Raw genomic sequence first — 22,866 nt, 5'->3', positions numbered from 1 at the left:
TTCATGGTTCCCATTATCAAAATCAACTTCAACCTATATTACTAGCGGGTTTCAAAAGCTGGACTAAATTTGCCAAGTTCAAATGATCATCCAATAGAAATTCAGTCGATACCATGAACATCAGTCTACACTTAAAATCAAGGTACCTGTTCAGCATCCCCATTTCCAATAGATACTGAATCTTTTGAATTCCTGGCTTAGGATTAGGTTATTTGATATACCGGCCGCTGCATCAGAATCCCGGTCTTACTCGTCAAAGTCTGTAGATTAGTAGCCACAGAACAAAAATAATCCCCAAGGTAAAACCCGGCGGCTTGTAAAGCATCATCGCCTATATGGAGATTAGCATATAGATGATAATTTACTTTAAATTTAAATATCAAATAAACATTTGTAGTCAAGGTTATAAGTTTGGCTAAATGTCCAAACACCCGAACACCATTAGGAGAAAAAAAAAGTGTGGAAAAATTAGAAGATAGAGAAGGATCATTGAGGCTACAGAAATGGATTCAGGAGTCGGAAATCCCCTGAAATCAGCGCATGAAATCGAAGACTAAAATTCCCCAATTGGTATACATACAGGAAGAAAGCTTAAAATCAGAAAAGGGACGAAACCTGAATATTGCTCACATCAAAATATGGACGAAACCTGAATATTGCTCACATCAGTGATATGAAAAATCCGAGCAAGGAAAGATGGTACGTATCGATGAGTAGCTCACCAAACATTGCAATATCCCAAGACAAACATTATTTTGCCTCATTAATCATTACTTGAAGCAGCCGTACCTATGTAGGAACCAAGTCCACTCTTTGACATATTACATTCTTCCACCAGTAAAGAGATATGACGAAAATTTAAGAGGAAAACCATTATATGTGCCATAATATGTGTCATTACCTTTATGAAAACTTCCAACCATAGAAGCATATTTTCCAGAGATAAAAAGTAGGAGCATAATTCATACTCTTTTATGTGAGCAACTCATGATTGAATGTCCTTAACTTCTCAACAACAAAAAGGAGAGAAAAACAGTGATTCAAGTATTGCATATTCAAATCATGTTAAATTCCTAATAATGTATCTAAGATATCGAATTTAAGACTCCCTCCTGGCTTTATATATTTCAAAAACTGGTTAATATTAATTGCTGGTCACAATTCTATACTGCATATTATACACAGTTCCATAAGTTAGCATAGTAAGCTACCATATTTTTTCCAGAATGTAACGGAGTAAAGTGCAGACCAAATAGAAGGAATAACTCAATTTACAATGACATTAAGGAACTGTATGTAAATATTTATAGTTGAGAAAAAATTTACCTTCATGAATTAGATAGCATAGGGTTTCACCGAAATAGAAAATCTCTTCATCAATGAACTACAAATATTTTTATTAAGAAGATTACCTACATTAGCATTGTTAAGTCATGATATTCAGCCTCACGTACAATTTAAGGTTCATTGTTCCTATGGTATCACCATGGATAAACCCTTGAGCTCCAAAGATGGTTCCCTCATATAAAATCCTTATAGGAAAATCGTCATGGCTTCAATGCATCACTTATGTGCCCTCCGCGTATAGTCAAACATCTTCAACAGAATCATCAATGTTAAAAATAATGTAAGCATTAAACGAATAATGGAAAGCACATTTACCAACAAACCCGACAAGAAAAACAAAACAAAAAACAACCGAATCAAAATAAAACTAATCCTCAGATTGAACCCTAATCAAATCATTAAAATCCGTAGCTAGAATCTCAAAATTACACACTCAAAAACTAATGAGTAGTAATTCCTAATCAATCAAAACTTTCCATTGCTTCAAACACCTAACTTCTTTCCTCGGGATAAATTAATCTCTAATCCAACACAGCAGTAATGTGTTCTGTTTCCAGCAGTAATATGTTCTGTTTCCATAGATAGCTGCTTGAAAAGATGAAGAAGAAGATGTGTTTGACATTAATCAATCAAGTTTCAAACGGAAAAAAATAAATAATACTAATAATACCTAATCGTTTACAACAACCCTAAAAATCTGCACATCTTTCTGATTCTACATCCACCCTGTAAAAAAACCTGAAGAAAATCAACAAACCCCAATCAATACAAATTTATTTCAGAGAATGATATCGGAGAAGAAGGAATAACATGACGAAGGCTTTATATATAGATCGTGCACAAAGATACCATCAATACGGATCAGGAAATCCAGTTAAATTCGGAATTTGTTCTTATAAACGAGAATCCAGTTAGCTATTTTTTTTTCCATGAATAAGAAACCGGATGTTCGTCCCTATTAGGGCCAGAATTCTCAAACCAAGTGGAGAGCATTAGGAAACCAATGTATTAACGGAAGCCTTTTAAAATCCGGAAACCCAACGATCTCACGGACGGCTATATCTATATGTTTTTATATAAACGATCAGACGACCAGCTATATGTTTTTATATATAAAACATAACCGATCGATCCGAGCCGTGAGATGACGAAATCGATGGTCGGATTTAACAGGCTAGACAGAGGGCACTTCTTTTTATAATATAGATAGACTAGGTATCACAGGCCGGCGCTCAACCTCTTGTCGATTTTCGAAAAGTTTCTCTAGGCTTATATAGCTAAAAATATAATATAATCCAACGAAAAAGATATAATTTGGAGATTTACTTAATTATTCAGAATCTAAATTTTATATTAATTAAAGATTTAATACCTAAATAATAATAGAATTGAACATTAACTGAAAATACTAAGACAAATCCCTCAACTTTTTTAGAGTTTTGTTTATTGTTCATTTGTTTAATAAATCACAACAAAACATCCTGGAAGACGACATTAGTTGCTTTTAAGTCGTTTGATGTATCTTCGGGTAGCACAGTTATTCGTCTTGCAGCGGTGCACCTTGACAAAGCAACGTAGAGTTGGCCGTGACAAAACACAGGTGTCTTCAAGTCAATGCCAACGTGTTGCACCGACTGCCCTTGAGATTTATTGATCGTCATCGCATACGCCAACCGAATCGGAAACTGGCGTCTCATCATATTTATGTTCAACTATGAAATATTGGGATGGAATGATATCCTAGGCAACATCACTTTTTCTCCGATCTTGCTCGTCTTTCCCGTCAGAATTTTTGCTTGTATAAGATGCTTCCCACATTGCGTCACCAAGAACCTTGTTCCATTGCAAAGTCCCTCCGAGAGAGCGAGATTTCTCATTAGAATTATCGGACATCCAACTTTGAGTTGTAGTTTGAATAAAGGAATTCCTGGAGGGTTTAGATTTTACAAAAATTCATTGATTATTGGTGGTATCCTGCCACTTTCATCGGGAGTCAACCTATCAGCTGCTAGATATGTGTGTGTATCTCCGTCCAAAAAATTAAGTGCCTCGACATTAATCTCATTAACATCATCATTGCGTGTCGTGAGAATCATTCCGTTAGTTAGTTCCTCCTCTGAAACTTGTTCGTAACACTCCTCATCCCCGTTCCAGATTTGTTTTTTTGTGAGGCAGGGATAGAGCATTATTATTAGCTCTCTTCTGTTTTTACATACATTCACAGCCGATGGCAGATCAACTTTGTCGGCCGGTTCGGAACCGACCTACAAAACGTATAATAAGATAAGAAGTTTAATCAATTATGTTAATATAAGTTAATTTCCAACTATAATCTATCATGGTTTCCCGAGGTACTATCACCAATTAACCGAATCTAAGATGTACGGAGAGACAACAAAGATAATTACCTTGAGTAGGAAATCCGCGTACGCTCGATTTTCCGGTTCTTGCATATCCAACTGCATATTCTTGGTGAGTGTCAAAACCTTTATGTTATCCCATAAATAAGATCTCTGGATGCACGTCCCTACTATTCATGCCCGGCCTCCATTCAGTATCACTGGCAAAGTCTGCCTGAAGTCTCCTCCCATAACAACAGTCACACCTCCGAAGTCATCTTTCTTATTTTCATGAATATTCTAGAGCAACCTGTTTACCGCCTCAATACAATGCTTATGCTGCATCGGCACCTCATCCCATATAATCAAAGTCGCATGTTTTATAAATTCGGCTTCTTCCTTTTGTTTAGCTATTGAACAAACTATGGTGCTTGTTATATCTATAGAAATTCTGAATGTTGAATGTGCATTACGACCTCCCTCCAAAAGCAAGGAAGTTATTCCTGGTATATGTAAATAAATGAAATTTAATAATCAAAATTAGATCAATATAAGAAATGATTTATAAAAATATAATATTAAGCAATGTGATATACTTACCGGACGATGCAACAGTCAAAACAATGTCTCCCTTCAAACGGCAGCTCGCAGCAATGGCGTTGTAGAAAAATGTCTTTCATGTCCCTGCACTACCATTCAGAAAGAATTTAGACCCGTCTCTTCGCTCCACGGAATATGTCCCCGCCTTGAAAGCCGCAAGCTTCTCCTCATTCAATTTAGCAATATTCTGCTTAAGCTGATCCTCATCTATTTCTGCCATCATTTGCATATGCTCGCGTATGTAACAGTTTTCATACAGATTATCCCAATCAATATCAGACTTAGCCATCGAGCAGAAATGCGCCATCTCCTTCCCTCCCTAACGCAACAATTTATCAATAAGGTAAAGTCCGTAGTCTTCAATCTGCTCATCTGTTGGTTCTAGGATGTCATACTTTCTTTTAATAACGTGATGTAAATCATCGCAGATATGCATCTTGAATTCTTTCCATAACAATTCCGGTTCAGCTGGATTTCCATCCAACATAATTATCTTAAAGAGGTTTCTCATCTGGATTCCTACCTGAACAGTTGATGCCTCCCTCAAACAATTTACAAATTCTCCGTCGCTCTCTAATAACCCAAGCTCAACGCTTGCTTTTTTATAGGTTGAATGTAGCACGCCATTCACAGTCCTCAGATGTTCGAACGACCTGGCGCCCGCTACAACAGTCAATAGCCATCTCAAGTAGAACAATTCACCGGCATTCGGGAGAGACAAAGTACATCCTAGTTATCGCAAACTGTTTTTTCCTGACTTCCCATATAGATTTATCTGCTTTCCACACCATATGCTGCGGAAATTCTTGATACGTGTATGCAGGGGCATTGGGATTCTCATCATAGTACTCAAAGTATGTCATCAGTTTAGATTTATAATTCTCAGCTGTCTGTGTCACTCCTTCGGTCGATGCTTCGGATTCATATACAATTCTCTGCATACCTTTAAGGTGTATTGCCAACCTTTCCACGCAGTGCATTTCCTTGTACATACGGTACCCAAACAGGTGCCAAACAGCTTCTGGGGGACCTATGTACCTTGCGTCTATGTATATCTGTATCTCATCAGCCGATCCAACTACAAATGTGGTTTTGTCATACCCCTTGTATATGTACTTGTTGATGTACTTGACCTCCCTTATCCCAGCACATACCTCAACGTTAATATGGAAATTAAACATCCGCAGCAGATGCGGGTGGTAAGGTACAACGTCAATATTGGTTGCCTTACGCCCACCGCGAATAGCCACCTCCACGCCGCTATTCTTGCGACGATAAACCTGATACCCACCTCCGCCCAAGCAAGTCGTATCGTTATAGCTCTTTGGATAATGTTTGGTGCATTTTCCTTTTTTCATGCAAGGCGAATCTTTATTCCTGTCACCACAGGGTCTGTGGACCATGCATTTTCTAACAGTATCAAACAGGACCGGGTCACTCTGCTCGTCCGGAATTCAGCTGACACGTATCTATCTACCCGGTCAACTGTACGTATTTTCTGCGACTTCTCAAGATATATAAGTAAATGCATATGAGGCAATCCACGTTTCTGAAACTCAATGGTATACACGTACCCGACCACATCCCCAAACACCTTCTTTTCGACTATCTCATCCAGCAAAGCCTTTCTTTTCATCTTAAATACTCGCTCAGCTAAATTTGGACAGTCAGATGCAGTCTGGTGAGGATAAAGTGCTTCTTGTATCTCTGTACAGTTTGGATTCGCCGTCATGGTAAGAAATATATCTGGATGATGATTATAGCGCGTTATTTCCATGGAGTCCTGATAGATCTCATGCATCTGCCTTGGTCCTCCGACATGCGTAGACGGCGAAACACACGGTGTACCCCCTTGATCCGGTGATATCCCATCCTCCTTCAACTTGATTATCGATTTATAATTATCCGCACGCAGCTTATCCTGACTGAACCTTATCCAGCCTAAACGAATCTGTTCAGTCGAAGCCCATGCATCCACCACCAATTCCTGGAAAAGCTTACACCCCCTAAGAATAGTAGAGTATTCCAGCACGCGAGGAAATATATAATAACTATAAAAATCCATCAGGGTTAGACTGCTATTTCCAAAATCTTTAATGCTTTCCTCCCAGAGTCTTAATTCGTAGCTCCAATCCAGCTCACCATAAGGAAAGAACATCACATAATGCAGCGGCAGATAAAGAGGATGGCATTCAGTTATCCTGGTCCAACTGTGACCCTCTTTCAGGTGTAATATAATATCGCGAGTTCTTTGTATGTCATTCTCTTTTTCAGGTACGATAACCGACACTTCCTCCACAACCGGGGCGTTGTACCTTCGCTGGTCGGATTCTGAATTAAAATGCAAAGATACCTCTACCTTTTTACCGAGTTCATCTGGTATGTTCTCCAGTATTTATTTCTCCTGAACGTACTTGGGATAGAGTCTATTGCTAGCTCTCAACGTATCTTGTATAATACGCAGTACTTCACGTTCTCATTTGGGATTGTTCTGTTTTCGTATATCCAGCGCTTTCTCCGGATCATAAAAGAATAGTTGTGAATAGCTTGCCTTATTATCCTCCGCTGGTACCAAACTACTGCTATAATGCCGCAACTCTCCATGTATCTAAAAAATTTCAGGACCACCCCCCTTCTTAGTTCTATTGTCATACTAGCACCCGAGGCTCGTAAAGGCGTTGCTGGAATTATATCTCCTTATATTTTTCTTGAACAACTTTGAACTACTGTCATCCCCTTCGAACAGTTGCCTCGTAGCCGGAGGAGGCTCACAAAGATCCGGCAATCTAACTTTTCCCTTGGGGCAGCATCTAGTAAATTCAGGATTTATCAAGGAGGAATCGCTCTTTCGTTCGGCTATCCAGTGCAAAACGCCGCACTAATTACACTTGTGTTCCATCTTCCCCAGATAATGCCGGCCGAACTCATCCAACCCTGTGCGTCTTTTTGTAGCTCTTTTGGCAGATGATGAAAGCACCGGAGTTTATTTCAGAAGTTCGTCATCATCTGATGCGTAGTAGTCACTGTAATCGTCAGATGATGTATCCTGAGGCGGAATAGACCTGTTCAAAAGAATAGCCACATCAAAAAGAGGTACATCTCTGTCTAAAGTTTTAAAAGTTAGATTGATCCATAAAATTAATGCAAGGATTAGTATAATTACATATCATCGTCGTTTTCTTGGGAGTCCTTCTGTTTTGAACACACGTGCATATTCATAGCCTCATCTTCCATACCCAACTGTGATAATAAATTAGTCGTGGAAATCAATAACTACGATTAAAATTGCAAAAAAAATATAAACTAAGATAAATCAGAACATCGAAATAACAAATCTTCAGCTATATCATTTATTTACCTGGTCAGCACATGCAGCATCACTACCCATATATCGTGCACGACATGTTGCTTCATCCCCCTCATATTGACCACCGAATGGATCCTCCACAACTTTTGTCATCCTAGTTTGCTTACGAAGCTGTTACAAAAATAATCCACATAAATGTAAGCTCTGTATATTATAATAAAACGACGTATTTTGAAAGAAATTTCACCATTTTATTCTGTTTCGGTGTATTTCCACCAATAGAAACGCCATGTTGTTGTACCATTACAACTTGTTCCTTGATTTGTCCACGCTTCGAAAGTATATTATACTTTTCCTCCTCAGTCAAAGAAACATACTGCGATTTTATTTTATGTTAAAAAGAGTGATCAAATGGAACAACCAATGTTAAATAAAAAAATATAACAATTAAAAACTCACCAATGTTTCTGGCTGCACACGCACGTATGCCTTGGGGACCAAATCCAAATTTGGAACTGTGACATCATCACTGCAAGTAGCCATTCTATCTATATTTGCCTGCTTATCTCTCTCCCGTCGCGCTTTCTGGGCTGCAGATCGTGTCTGAAAATTCAAAAGAAAAAAATATTGAAGCTAAGATAAAGTGAATCACAACGCCTTTTTACAATTGAATCAACACATATAAGATTCTTACCGAGGATACTTGTCTAGTGCTTTTAACTTTCGGCATTGGTTCCTTTTTGGATGCTCTCTCGGCCTTTCTCTTTTCATTATACTTCTTATATTTCCTACCCTGAATATCAGAAAAAGAAATAAATTAAAAGACGAATTTTGAAAACTAAGCCCACACAAACAAAAATATCGATCCATACCTTACTTTCCCCGAGTATGTATTGTGTGGAAGGTTGTTGACTAAAAAGCTGGAAAACGAAGAAATATATTTACTTAAGCATATGCGCGTATACATAAAATTCTGTCACAATAACTAACGAAATAAACTGGAACTATATTGACAAATTCACTGTTCACCTGAGTTTGTCTTTGCTTCTCATCAAGTACACGTTTTCTATATTCTTTATCGTCTAATACAATACCATTGCTTTGAGTTTGTTGACACATTAATTGTTCTTTATTCTGAGGTTCTCCTCCCAAATTAATTTCTACACCACGGACAGCCGATGTCTGAAATATACAAAAATATAATATAACACAACCATTGCTTATAATTTAACCATTCAACGTTGCTTTTGCTAGTAAATAAATAACTTACTAACCTGAGCATTTAATGGACTATTGATATGCTCACTCTCCTGTTGTTCTATTGCTTGCCCAGACCCTGCACTGCGAATATTTAATAATTCTTGACATTTTTTCTCACGTTTTTTTTCCTCCTCGCTCAAGCGACGCCGGCATTGACCCTCCATTCTCCGCATCTGAGAACTGTAGACAAAATATAATCATACTTTTAAACACAAACCATACATCCATCTATACACACATTAATTAAAAGAATGAAACTTCACCTTTATCATTTATGTTATGAACTGATTGGGTGGTTCTCTTTTGCCTGTCTGTATTTCTGAATTTTTAGGTTGAACGTCTCTAAGAGATGAATTTGAAGATTGTCCAAAATCAACTTGTCGAGCATCTGTAACTATCTGTTGCGTTTGTCCATGTTGTAATATTTGTTTTGCTATTTCCAAAGCTATTTTGTCTGCTTTCTCTTTTTCTCTTCGCTTCCGCTGTGCAGTGATCACAGCCTGTTGTGTTAATTGCAAAAACATTAGTGCCAACACAGGAAATTAGAAACACAACCGCAGAGAAGGGAAATTGTTTTGTTTATAATTATTACCTCTGATGCCACCCTTTTTTTTGGTTCTCTCTTTTGCCTGTTTGTATTTCTGAATTTTTAGTTTGAACGTCTGCAAAGGAGGAATTTGAAGATTGTGGAAACTCAACTTGATGTCGCTGAATTAGAGCTGGAAATGATTCCGAAGAAGGTCGAAATACAACTTGTTGTTGCTGAAACTGCGCTTGTGTACGTTGTAATGTTTGCTTTGCTATTTCCAAAACTATTTTGTCTGCTTTTTCCTTTTCTCTGCCTGTTGTATTAATTTGAAAAACATTAATGCCAACACATAAAATAACAAACACAACCAAAGAGAAGGGAAATTGTTTTGTTTATTATTACCTCTGATGCCACCCTTTTTTTGGCTTCTCTTTTGCTTGTCTGTGTTACGTCTGCAAGGGGTGAATTTGAAGAGCGTCCAAATTCAACTTGTTCTCGCAGAATTAGATCAGAGTATGATTTTGAAGTTGTTCCAAATACAACTTGTTGTTGATGAGTTTGAGAATCTAAAATTATCTGTTGTGCTTGGGTTGTTTGTTGTCCATCCTTGCCAGCTTGAGTTGATGTTTTCTTCTGCCTCTTTGAAGAACTGATATATAAATCTATTCATTAAGCATACTGATCAACAAAAACGTTGGAATTCAATGCTACATAATCAAAGACTAACCTCATGGTGTTTCAAATCAGTTCGACAACGCTCTGTAAACGTTTACTATCCCAAATACTCTGAATTGATATTCCTTCACACAGATACTTTTGGAGAATGAAGCTATTCTTCTGTTGCGATGCTGTAGGAATTTCACTTATATTATGGTTGTTAAGCACTCTTATATAGACGCAAATCAAATTATATTAAGAAACCTAGTTGTGTCTGTACTTTGGAATTTTCCAGGTTTAGGAAACTGAATTATGTTATTTTCTTAAGATTCCCTATTGCTTTGGTAAGGAAAACAGTGTTTCCATACGATAAGGAAATGGATGTTCTGGAATAACTAAGCTTGTTTTAGCTTTCCTAAATTCATCCTAATCCAATTTTATTTTTCGCCTGCCTTAAATAATATACCTAACTGAACCTGGATTTGGATTTGAATTGTTGTTACCACTCCGTTGTTACCACTCTACAATAAGTATAGCAGGGAGGAATGGTGTCAGAGAAATTGCATTGAGATATTTTAGCTTGATCCTGGTATGAAGCAGCTTGATCCTGACAGATGAGAATATACAATGAAGCGATCAACTCTAAAACAATTTCACAGTTTCCCTGAAACCCAGATAATGCTGCTCGAGAACAATTACTACAGCTATTTGGATATGGATATCTTCACACTATTTAGGAGTGTTTCTGCTATATGACCTAGAGCAATTACTACATCTATGTCCCTAGTTTCTGGAACAATCAGTTCTATTCCTTACGTTGGTAGGGCTTTTGTTACCCTTACTCTGCAATGTATGCACCATGAGATTCTTTTGCATTTTGAACAGGTCTTGTAATACCATTACGAACCCTTTACAATATCAACAACAGTTGCTTTGAATGTGAACGTTACTCCCTGTTCCATTTTTTTTAGTGTTTAGCTTGATGTGAACTAAGTTTGTCGACTGATCGATATACACTCCTAACAAATTTCTTTTCGTAATAATACACAACTATACATGTCATGATTCAACTAAGGGTCTGGACATATTAGTCTTGTAGCAGCATTAGATCCGCTACTTCTAGTGACTTGATAACAATACTATCTTTATGTTATTATCGCATTACAACAAATTCGTAGTCAGACTACTGTTTTTATGTTCAGATCTTACTAATGGGAACTGAACAAATCTCACACCAATATCGCAGTAACTTATTTGCTCATAAAGAATCTGAATTGCCTATCAAACTGTAATTTCAATCCAATAATACTAAATAAATATACTCATAAATGTGTAATTTCAATCCAACCTACATATGGATTTAATTTACATATAAATCCATTGAACTTGAATAAAATCTTATAAGAAGCCAAAATTTTAAAATAAATAACTGTTGCCAAACGAATTCATTGAATAGTCTTCACAAAATCATTTAGTCTTCATCATTAGATTTGATCAATGCACGTTTGCTACCCCTCCCATAAGTCTTCTTTTTCTTATTATTTCTCTCTGTAGGTTTCCTCTGATGATGTTTCATTGTTTGGTTCTTAGCTGGTTCTCCAGTTGCCAGGTGACTAATCTCTTAAGATTTTAAACTATATAGATGTGATAATTCATCGTTGACATGAAATATACACTGGACAAAAACAGTTCTACAGCAAGGCGTTTCTCCCTGGACAACTTGAATTCCATTCAAACATCCAAATTCGATTATCAAATTATTGTAAACACCCATAATGACAATATACACTAAAGTAGACTGATTCCACGTAGAAAGAATCAAAGGGAACTGATCAAGTTTCAAAGTGAGCACAACTAAGGAATAATGAAGAACAAACAAAACTCAATTCTTTGGAATAGCACAATATATCACAGTACTGAAAACAACCCCCTTATTTCCTTGGCTACCGATGAAGACTACGGGAGATCAGCTACAAATATGTTGCGGGAGTCCATGTTAAGCTGGATCGAACAGTTGTTCTGCAAAAATATTCGGAGTATGAATTGTACATATCACATAATGAAAGGAGTGAAGATGGATTACCAAATTATTGTAAACACCCATAATGAAAATATACACTAAAGTAGACTGATTCCCCATAGAAAGAGTCAAAGGGAACTGATCAAGTTTCAAAGTGAGCACAACTAAGGAATAATGAAGAACAAACAAAACTCAATTTTTTGGAATAACACAATATATCACAGGACGTCTTGCACATCAAATTTTTTAAAAAAAAAAATCAACAGAGGTTTGGTTGTCCAATTCTAATCAAATTGAATTTGGTTAAAGAATACCAAACATTGTACTCCAAGATTGGTTGATAAAATCTAGCCGAATAATATCATTAATTATAAAAAAAAAACGAATCTGAGTACAACATCGGCAAGGTTGCCTAGAAATGAAAAGAGTTGGACCAATTTATATGATCAGCAACCGCAACGAGCAATAAGAAATCAAAAAACTAAAGCCAAACTTCCTAAAAGAATACTAAACTGCTGCAAATGATTTGAAGAGTCCTACTTCATGAAGTAGCTTTGCCACATAGAGATCAGGCAAAAGAAGAGATTCAGGTATATTAAAGGCACCAGCATGAGATTCTGTATGAGATAAGCACGGATCGATAAAATCCATGGAGTCATAGAGAAAGACAATTTGAAAGAAGAGGGGAAAATTCTCTAATATAAGACAAAGATGTAGCCTATAAGGCAGTAAGATTTGCAAAAATAAGACAATGATGAATTCAACTATATTCAAAATCAATCCAGAATTAGCTGCAAACCGGAATCAGATGAAATAAAAGTTCTTAAGGATTATAGGGTTTCCATATGTTTACCTTTTTCCTGTTACCCCTGTTTCCTCGTCTTTCCGATACGCAAAAACTAATCAGAATTTAGGCATCAGTCGATGCCCTATAAACAGAAATTCAGCATGATTAATTCGAAAAAACCTAACCATTATATATACAAAAAACTGAACTGGAATAATAACAATGTCATGAGAGGTGATGAATTTACCTTGGAATATAACAATGTCTCGTCTCGCCCTGTCAAATTTCAAAATTTGGAATGCAATAAGAAAACCCCTAATTATAAAATCATCAAAGTGTTAAACAACAATCCATCAATCATAATTCGACCGCAACATTATCATCATTATACAGCAAGCACAGAACATGTAAATCTGACAAACAGAACAATCAAAGATGGGTATCAGTGTTTATTTAGAAAATTTACCTGAGATAGAAATCCTGAGATTAAACACTAATCAAATCATCAAAATCTTGTGCTACAATCTCAAGGTCAAAAGCAGAGAGGATAGAAAAAAGTGGGAATGTTATATATGCCCCTAGTATTCATGGGTTTTGCACGAACACCCTTCAGGGGTAAAAAATAAGTCCAAAACAAAACCTTATCTTATTGAATCCCTCTTAGCCTCTTATTTCTTCTACTTCATTTATTCGGTCCAAGCATCAGAAAAATTATAAGCAGTAGCACCACATGCTCCTCCTCTTCCCTAAACGTACCGCCACCATTTACATCGGTACCATCACTTTATTTCCAATCCCACCACCACCACCACAAATGCAACATCTAGTATTGAATTCTTCATCGTCGCCGCCGCCTCTAAATCAAGAACATACAGATCTAGAAATGGATTGATTATCTTCTTTCTCTTTTTGGATTTGTATTCTCGTGATACAAATCGAAATTCAAGCTATGTCGATTCCTAAATTGGTGATGGAGATTAAAGGTGATTGTCTTTCTTCTCTTGTTTAAGTTTATGCTGGTAATGGTGGTATTCTAACTAGTTGTAGTTATTGTTGTTGGTGGTGGTGAGAATAGGATGATGAAATTGGTGAAGGAGATAGTGGCGGTTCTGGTTGTTGAGGTGGTGGTGGAGATTTGGTGTGATTTTGGTGGTTGGGAGATGGTGGTGGTGGTGATTTCTTGTGGATGTGAAAGAAGAAAGGTATTCAAATGATGGCGGTTTGTTCTACTTTCTCTATTGTTGGCTATGGTGATTTTTATTTTAATTTTGAATAATATAAACTCAAATTACAGTATCATTTTGAATTTATAGTTCCATTTCACAAATTACAATCGTTTTTAATGGATCTGAATTCGTTTTTAGGTTTTCAATTTTCTAAAGTTGAAAACAAGCAGAGTTTTTTGCATTTATGTGAATGGCGACAATTTTCAAGCCAAATTGGATTAGATTCGTTCATTTTTTTTTTGCGAATTAGGGAATTTATATGGCAGAGATGATTTCTCATATGAATCAATTGGTCTTTACAAGCATGTGAGTCATTATTCCCTCATTTTCAATGTTTAGTTGTATCATTTTCTTGGCTCAATGTGCAACATGTACTACTGAATGTTTGTGCTAGCATTGGTTAATGCCAACTACAAGCAAATTTAACATTTGGTATTATCAAGTTAAAGCATTTTTTCGCATTTGCGTCGTGCATAATTTTTCTTGGATATGAAAGTGAAATTTGTAAATGATTAGACGGCTTGATTTATGTGCTTATATCGATTTTTCTTATCTCTTGATTGGTCACTTTTGTTAGCTTTTTGTGAACCAATTGGATGTAAGATGATTCATTTTGTTGATTGGAATTTGGAATTTATCGAAATTTTAAGTTATTTCTTCATTTTTGTTTTAAGTTATGTGTTATTAATCATAAATAGTTACTTTTTTTATGTTCATTTTTGTTTGTGAGCTACAATTACTGAGTATGTTTGGTGTCTGCTTTTGTTTTAGTGTTGGAAAATGAATACCGATTGTCCAATATATTTTGTCTTCTTATATATAGTGTGTATGTGTTTGTGCAGAAAAAATTGCAAGTGTATGTGCCGGTTTATCTAGCATTTCCTTTCATTTTATGTTGAATGTAGCCAAATGTATTTAGATATTTATGCTCGGATGACAGCTCTTCGGAAGAATGGGGTATCTGCCCATCTATTTAGCATCTCCTTTCATTTTGTTCCTCTCGGATATCACTGACTTGTTTTTGTGTCTCGTTATATATTAGAAGGGCTATCTTGCTTTTCATAATTTTACTACTTCAAATACCATAAAAAGGTTATCTGATTCTAGTATTTGTTTCTGTGAACCAAGGCCTTTGTACATATTGGGAGGATAGTGCGGAAAGCTTATATGAAGTATTGAAATGAATGAGGTAACACCGGTCAATCAACTTTCTTATCTTTTAGCTATATCTTTTTGGTATTCCACTATGTCGATGATACTTGCGGCTTTACCACGTTGCTTGTTCACATGACATACATATCCAACAAAATATCGCAGTGTTTTCACGTTATTTTATTTATGTTGTTGTACTGTTTATGAATCTTATGATCCGCTAGATTTTCTTTATGCTATTGCTAGAAGCGACTGCTGTGAAATTATCTTTATGCATACATCTCAAAGCAGTCGCTTCTCTACTAAAGTTTAAGTTACAAAACAATGTTTTAATGTTTTGTGTATGATAATGTTGCTGTAGGTTACAATTTTCGGCTTCAGATTTTGGAAACAACCTCATCAAGTTGCTTCCATCTTTGGAAACAACTTGACCAAGTTGCTTCCACTGCTGGAGACAACTGGTGCTAGTTGCTTCCTTTTTCTGGTGACAACTTGTATCTATTGTCTTCCTATTAAGTTTCAGTTTCTTTTTTGATTTGTTTTAGTTTGTCTTATCAGGTAAAAATGGTTGTCTTAGAGATTAATTTTTGCAACTTAAGCATTTTTCATGCATTTCTGATTTAATTATAGTTAGGAGGATGCAAAGTGTTGAGTTTATTTTGTCGTGAGTTGAGTCACTACCAAAATGAATGTTGAGTTTGTATGTTTCAATTGGTTGGGGGTTTTCCAGGTAAAAATGGTTGTTATAGAGATTACGTAAAAATAAGATACCATAGGTTCATGGACTCCAGTTTTTAGAAACAACTTGACTAAGTTGCTTCCACTTTTGGAGACAACTTGACTAAGTTGCTTCCACATCTGGAGACAACTTGACCAAGTTGCTTTTGGAGAAAACTTGACTAAGTTGCTTCCATTTATGGAGACAACTTGTGATAACTATGTTCGGTTTTATAGCTTTGAACATTTTCAACCACTCATTTTGTATTTATTTTTATTGCAGATATTTTTCTAGTTTCGGAGTTGTTCTTGGGGAAGATGGAGATACTTAAAGTTAGTGGTCAATACATAGCTTTCCTTGTAGTCACTCTATGAAAAGGAAGTGTGGTTACCGTGGCATGCTTGCATATCATAATCTCCAGACATGACGAAGTACCCCCATGGGATGCTCGTGCACCAACATTCCGAGGGCGGCCTCATATGTCCAACTTGTATAGGATTATGTTCAACTTTTAACGTTTCTGAACTTGTTATCTTTGTTTTGATATTTTTATGAAGGTGGCATGTTATGTTTCATTTTTCAGATATTTAATGTTTCTGAACTTGTTATCATTGTTTTTTGATATTTTTTTATTCCAGTTTTTCTTTTTTTTTGAACTTGTTATGTTGCAATTGTTCTAAACAACGTTCTTTCAACTTGTTAAACACTGTTCTTCCAACTTGTTATGAATTTGAACCTTTCTTTTTCTTTTTAGTTTTAGCTTTTGTTAAACTGTCTGTTCCAGGCAGTTTTCTCTCCATATTTTGGATACAACTGGTCCAAGTTACTTTCATTTCTGGAGACAACTTGAGCAAGTTGCCTCAATGTATTTTGAATCTCTTGTTCATGTATATTTTTTTCGAAGACAACTTTTGTTAGTTGACACCATATTTGATGACAACTAGCAGCAAGTTGCTTCCATTTTTTAGAGTCAACTTGAGCAAGTTGCCTCCAGGGTCAGTTTGTCTTTTATCTCTCTTTTTATTATGCACACCTGCAATCACATCATGTAACAATACTATATCTGCAATCAAATTACAACAATATTATGTCCAATCAAACAATTCAATCGTTCATATAATCAATAGTTTTTTATAACAGTATCACATTTATGCAAAGAGTATTATAACCAACACTAATAAAAGTGTTTTTGTTAGCAGTAGACACACTTGCTCAATCAGACGTTCAAGCTAGCATCTTTTTTCTTTTTTTGAAGCTTTCATTCATCAATTGCATTCAAGATAGGAAACGGAAACGGCATCCTAACCCTTCTCTTGTTTACTTTCTCAACCATTTCATTTGCTCTAACTTCCATTCGACAAATTTTACGTTGTTCAGGAAAAGACAAATTTAGATTGATCTGCACGTTGTAAATTGGATTTTTTCGTTGTAGATCATCCATACGCCATCTTCTAGTGCAAGCGACAACCAACGAAATGGGTGAATTCCATTATATATGCACATGGGGATCAGTAATTTCTTGTACTCACCATCCACTTTTTCTGCAAGTGAAATTCATTATTTTCGGTCCAGAACATGCCATCTTACTGCATTTTAAGAAAGCACAGAGGAAAAAAAAATCATTATTAACAATACAATTAACATTTTTAAGCATGTAATGGAGGCAACTTGAGCAAGTTGCCTCCGTTTCTGGAGACAACTTGAGCAAGTTGCTTCCATTTTCTGGAAAACCTGACAATAACCTTACAGACATATACATAAACCTGACTATAGTGTTAGTAGCATGACAAGAACACAATGAGAGATACAGAAAACCATCTGCAAAAAAAGTCGCAATCATATTCTTATGCTTTTAGAATAACACCAAACAATAGGGAAAGTTGGAACAAACTTCTGGTTAAAAAGCATGTTACATATCTGTTTTTTTACTCTACATTTGTTACTCACAACAGTTCAACATTCATGCTAAATACCACGACATATACATACAGTCAACTGAATTTTATTGAAAGTTAAATTTCTTTCTGAATTCTACGTTACATATACAGCCTAAATTCAACATCAGGCTATCAACATTACAATTAGAGAAACTCGTTTACAATCCGATGGTTGATTCATTCGACATTTTCATAAATAAAATATCAAAAATTAAAAACATGTTCAACATTTCTTTAAAAATTAGAACAAGAAAACTAACTACCTAAAAACGCTAATGTCAACATCACATTACCAGTTGTAACCTATCTACCCAAATACCTTTAGTACCTTCAATTATATTACAATTAAACAGTAAAACTCAAACTGCTATACTACTAATCCAACAGTAAATTAACCGAAATCAGTAAAGGAAACAAAATCACTATGAAATTAAACAGAAACAAGTAAACCAGTAAACTTACCTTTACTGATTTCTTTAACACCAACAAAAGCTGCTGAGTTTGTTGTTTTTGATTGCCTGCAATATTAAATCAAAGAAAATTGGTATTAATTTAACATAAATCAGTAACAATGTGTAAAAACTAAATCTATTTGAAAGGTAGAAGAAAATTGATGAATCGAACAATTTTTTGAACATAAGTCATGAACGGAACCCTAAAAATTGAAATCAAATGAACTAATCTGAGAAACAAAACCGTTGTTTACCTTCGATTTGTCTTTCCAAAACGTTGTTGTTGAAGATCCAATTACTGAAACATAATTTTCTCTTCTTTTTTCTCTTGGTGTTTTGGTCAGATTTGATCTCCTAGATCATGTAATAGTATTAATCTACTGATTTTGGATCGATTCAGAGGTTGATTTTGAAGCTTTCATCTGTTTTTGTGTATTTCAGTCATATCTGTTTCTGTTTTTCGCCTGGAGAGAGAGAGAATGAGAAATGAAAACACCGGCTGAAGAAATCAATGGTTTGTACTTATGGAGGCTATTTTGGTAATCTAGTAATTCGGCTTTCGGGCTTGTAAAAGCCTGGGGGAATAAATTAAGTTCAAAAGGGTATTTTTGAATGGATCTCATACTAGGGGTATACAGATAATGTTCTCAAACGTATATTTCCGATAAAACTTAAGACAGTATTCCTTCCTCCCAACCAGTAGCCGTAGATTCTAGGGGTTTGGCTGTAAATTGAATTCGGCTTTTCTTTTCCTGTTCTCTTTCGATCTCAACAGGTACACAAAAAGGAACTCTTAGCCAGGTATGAATTTCTTTTGTAAACGTATAAGAACGGACTGAATTTTTAGTAAGGTCGTTCTCTATTATTAGGTCGGGCCAAGGCATCAACCACGCCGCCAAAAAAATTATATGTCCCGAACGGAAATACCAAATTAAATCAATAAACGGTTAAACTAATTTTGTTGGAATGTTCCGAGGATTAGGTGCCAAGAGCAGAATACCAAATTTTTATGCATCAAAGCAATCTAAGAAAAATTTCTAGGGCTAGATAGAATTCTCGGAATACCAAGAGCAGAAGAAAGAAACCAAGAAGATGCCCAACTAATTAGATTATAAACGAACCGCTATAATTTTTCTTTGTCTTCCATTATTATAGTTTTACCTTTGGTAACTCCTTTTGGGTAAATTCTATTTCGCAAACAGAGTAAAACCATCATATCCTTTACCTCAAATTCCCATTAAGCCACGACCAACCACTCCTGTGTTGCCATACCGTGGCTATGCCACCTTCAACACCGGCCTGTTATTTTAGCCACAATCATAATATATCAACCCGAGCACCTTGATTGTTGATCAAAGGTTTAAAAATTTTCCATCCTGCTTGATAAGATGAAGAAGAAGATATCCTTTAACACTAATTAATCAAATTACAAACTGGAAAAAAAAACTAAAAGATTCTAATACCTTATCATTTCACGGATGCAATTACAGCAATGGAGTGCACTTCACCACTGTCATATCCACAAAGGAAAATTTCTTGTTTGGTCCTGGGCCCATATAGTTATTTATAGTAGGGTCCAACCAGAATTTTTTTTATCCGGAGGTCCAAAATTAATTAAAACATGGAAATGTCCATAATGCCCATTACTACCAAACGTGTGTGTCTACACTGCTTACAAATTTGAGTACATATCTGGTACACTGCTTAAAAATTCGAGTACATATTTGCTACACTGCTTACAAATTTGAGTACACATCTGTCTGAGTACATATCTGTCGTACTGCTTACAAATCCGATTATATATCTGAATGCTTACAAATTCGAGTACATATTTGCTGCACTGCTTCCAGGTAGAGTACAAATCTGTAAGAATCAATGATAAATAAATTAGAAAACGTATTACATCACATACATTGTAGGATCATACAATGTAACAACCCAACCTTCTATGTTCCTCCAAATCCATTTGCATCACACCTTCTTTCAAACACACGTCACAACCAATTTGTAACTTCATCAAGACCACCACCAATTTCACAAGCTTGCAAATCTGAACCAACAACAACTCCTATTCCTATCATTCAAAATCTGTCATTTCTTGCAATAAGTTCTGAATTGCAGCTCCAGATCATCTCCATATCCAATTCCAGTACTGAATCAAACGTAACAAAGAGCATCTATTTCAGTATTTCATATACGTACTGAATCAAACATAACAAGGAGCACTTCCTATCAGTATGCGATATATGTACTGAAGATTCATGAACTACAAATCAACAGTATGACAACAACAGGTGACAGATCTATGAAAAATAAGAGAATCGAAAGACATATTACAGTATTTCACATAAGTACTGAAGGGTAAGACTAAAAAAGGAGCAAAAACAAAGCAAATAGCACTTCCTATCAGTATTATACATACATACTCATGGATCGAACCAAAAAAATTGGAAAAACTTCAAATAAAACAAAATTAGAAGAGTTTTGTATCAGTACGCCATATATGTACTGTCAATTCATACACGAAAAACAACTGTAACAAACCTAAAAAATGTTATAATGTTTAACCAATGATAAATCACAAATAACCGCTACAGTTTTAGTTACCTGTATTATACATAACAAGGAGCACTTCCTATCAGTATGCGATATATGTACTGAAGATTCATGAACTACAAATCAACAGTATGACAACAACAGGTGACAGATCTATGAAAAATAAGAGAATCGAAAGACATATTACAGTATTTCACATAAGTACTGAAGGGTAAGACTAAAAAAGGAGCAAAAACAAAGCAAATAGCACTTCCTATCAGTATTATACATACATACTCATGGATCGAACCAAAAAAATTGGAAAAACTTCAAATAAAACAAAATTAGAAGAGTTTTGTATCAGTACGCCATATATGTACTGTCAATTCATACACGAAAAACAACTGTAACAAACCTAAAAAATGTTATAATGTTGAACCAATGATAAATCACAAATAACCGCTACAGTTTTAGTTACCTGTAACCCTGGGAAAACAGCATTGTTAATCGCAGATTCCATATCAACCCAAAGAACAAGATCTTTCTTGTAGAAAATCATGCCACCTCTGGGACCTCGTAATGACTGCAAATTGAAACAGAAGACATAGTAAACAACATGACCCTTGAACCTAAACCAATAAAAACAAATGTTGCTTGTGTTGGTGTCAGTAGTTGCAGTCTTGCAGACTTCATGAATGTGACTAGGTGTACCTTGTGAGTGGTGGTTGTTACAACATCACAGTATTCAAATGGGTCGGAAAGTACAGATGCAGTAACGAAACCACTTATGTGAGCCATATCCATCATGAGAAAAGCCCCAACAGAATCTGCAATATTCAAGAAACATAGCAGGAAAGGGAATTAGGTGTGCGTAATGGGTTAACTAGTCTGATTCTCTGATCACTAAGAATAACAACTGTTGACAATCAAAATATATGTGTATACCTTTCTCATTCGAGGATAATCGAAATCACGAGGATAAGCACTAGCACCAACAATGATGAGTTTTGGTCGAAAGAGGGTGGCAGTTTTCTCAAGCATATCATAATCAATAAGGCCTGCAAGTGAATTTGGTAATGAATGCAAATTATCAACGAATTATAAATGAACAACAATAGACCACATAGTCATTACACAATATAAGAATGCAGAGCAGCACCTGTTGATTCATCAAGACGGTAGGGCATCGATTCAAAATAAATCGAAGTCCCAGATACCCGTCTTTTAGGAGTCATAAATCCATGTGACAAGTGACCTCCATGAGGAAGATCCAGACCCTGTGCCAGTTACATGAACAAATCCCTTTGTTGACAAAGTGTCTCTAGCTCATCAATGTACTCATTGCCACCATAATACCTACATTGCAGAATGAAATGATCAAATGCATTTTAATACAAATACAGGGAAAAATACAACATTAAGCACCATCTTTACCTTTTACCAGAAAGCCCTTCTGAATACTTGTTTGTGAGACAAGAACCCACAGCTTCCATCACTGCGCGAGATGTAAAATTCTCTGAAGCAATGAGCTCCAAGATGTTAAACTGACGATTCTTCTCACTATCAATTATTGAACGTACTTCAGGGTCTGCCTAACTTTAGAAGGTAATCTATCCGCAGTAGTAGTACCCAACTTGGGGAAAAAATTTGAAGAACCTTTAGTAAAAAGATTGGGTTGTTGTACAGCAGCACCCATTATTGCAGCTCCACTGTATGCCTGCATCTACTTCACTTCTCCTTAAACATAACAAGGAGCACTTCCTATCAGTATGCGATATATGTACTGAAGATTCATGAACTACAAATCAACAGTATGACAACAACAGGTGACAGATCTATGAAAAATAAGAGAATCGAAAGACATATTACAGTATTTCACATAAGTACTGAAGGGTAAGACTAAAAAAGGAGCAAAAACAAAGCAAATAGCACTTCCTATCAGTATTATACATACATACTCATGGATCGAACCAAAAAAATTGGAAAAAAATCAAATAAAA

At 35.7% G+C, this 22,866-nt stretch overlaps 2 protein-coding genes and 2 long non-coding RNA genes across 5 annotated transcripts; 1 reads left to right on the top strand and 3 right to left on the bottom strand.

Moving 5' to 3' along the window:
- Window positions 1-4,605: 4,605 nt before the first annotated feature.
- LOC113355848 lies at window positions 4,606-6,444 on the bottom strand. The gene is made up of 3 exons (XM_026598810.1): window positions 5,861-6,444; window positions 5,031-5,678; window positions 4,606-4,939 (listed from the first exon to the last, which is right to left on the bottom strand). Exons 1-3 carry the CDS (start codon window positions 6,442-6,444, stop codon window positions 4,606-4,608), a joined length of 1,566 nt encoding a protein of 521 aa, XP_026454595.1.
- A 7,073-nt stretch (window positions 6,445-13,517) lies between these two features.
- LOC113310053 lies at window positions 13,518-16,598 on the top strand. Of its 2 annotated transcripts, none has more exons than XR_003340897.1 (4): window positions 13,518-13,829; window positions 13,894-14,048; window positions 15,201-15,261; window positions 16,225-16,598. It is a non-coding gene; the product is annotated as an uncharacterized LOC113310053 (long non-coding RNA). The 2 variants fall into 2 exon arrangements; XR_003340895.1 differs by having other exon boundaries at window positions 13,526-13,829; window positions 13,922-14,048.
- Window positions 16,599-17,027: 429 nt separating this feature from the next.
- Window positions 17,028-18,835, bottom strand: LOC113334569. Its single transcript, XR_003352869.1, has 3 exons — window positions 18,586-18,835; window positions 18,342-18,397; window positions 17,028-17,528 (listed from the first exon to the last, which is right to left on the bottom strand). It is a non-coding gene; the product is annotated as an uncharacterized LOC113334569 (long non-coding RNA).
- A 717-nt stretch (window positions 18,836-19,552) lies between these two features.
- On the bottom strand, window positions 19,553-22,137 carry LOC113355838 (serine hydroxymethyltransferase 3, chloroplastic-like; the record flags this gene model as incomplete). The annotated part of the gene is made up of 5 exons (XM_026598800.1): window positions 19,553-19,630; window positions 21,393-21,449; window positions 21,578-21,699; window positions 21,811-21,924; window positions 22,026-22,137. Coding segments are annotated over 5 exons (483 nt in total), but the record flags the coding sequence as incomplete, so codon positions are not given.
- Between the last annotated feature and the right edge of the window lie 729 nt (window positions 22,138-22,866).

The sequence above is a fragment of the Papaver somniferum genome, chromosome 1 (genome assembly GCF_003573695.1).
Source record: "Papaver somniferum cultivar HN1 chromosome 1, ASM357369v1, whole genome shotgun sequence".
Lineage (NCBI taxonomy): Eukaryota > Viridiplantae > Streptophyta > Magnoliopsida > Ranunculales > Papaveraceae > Papaver > Papaver somniferum.
This window is presented reverse-complemented; position numbering and strand designations above follow the sequence as displayed.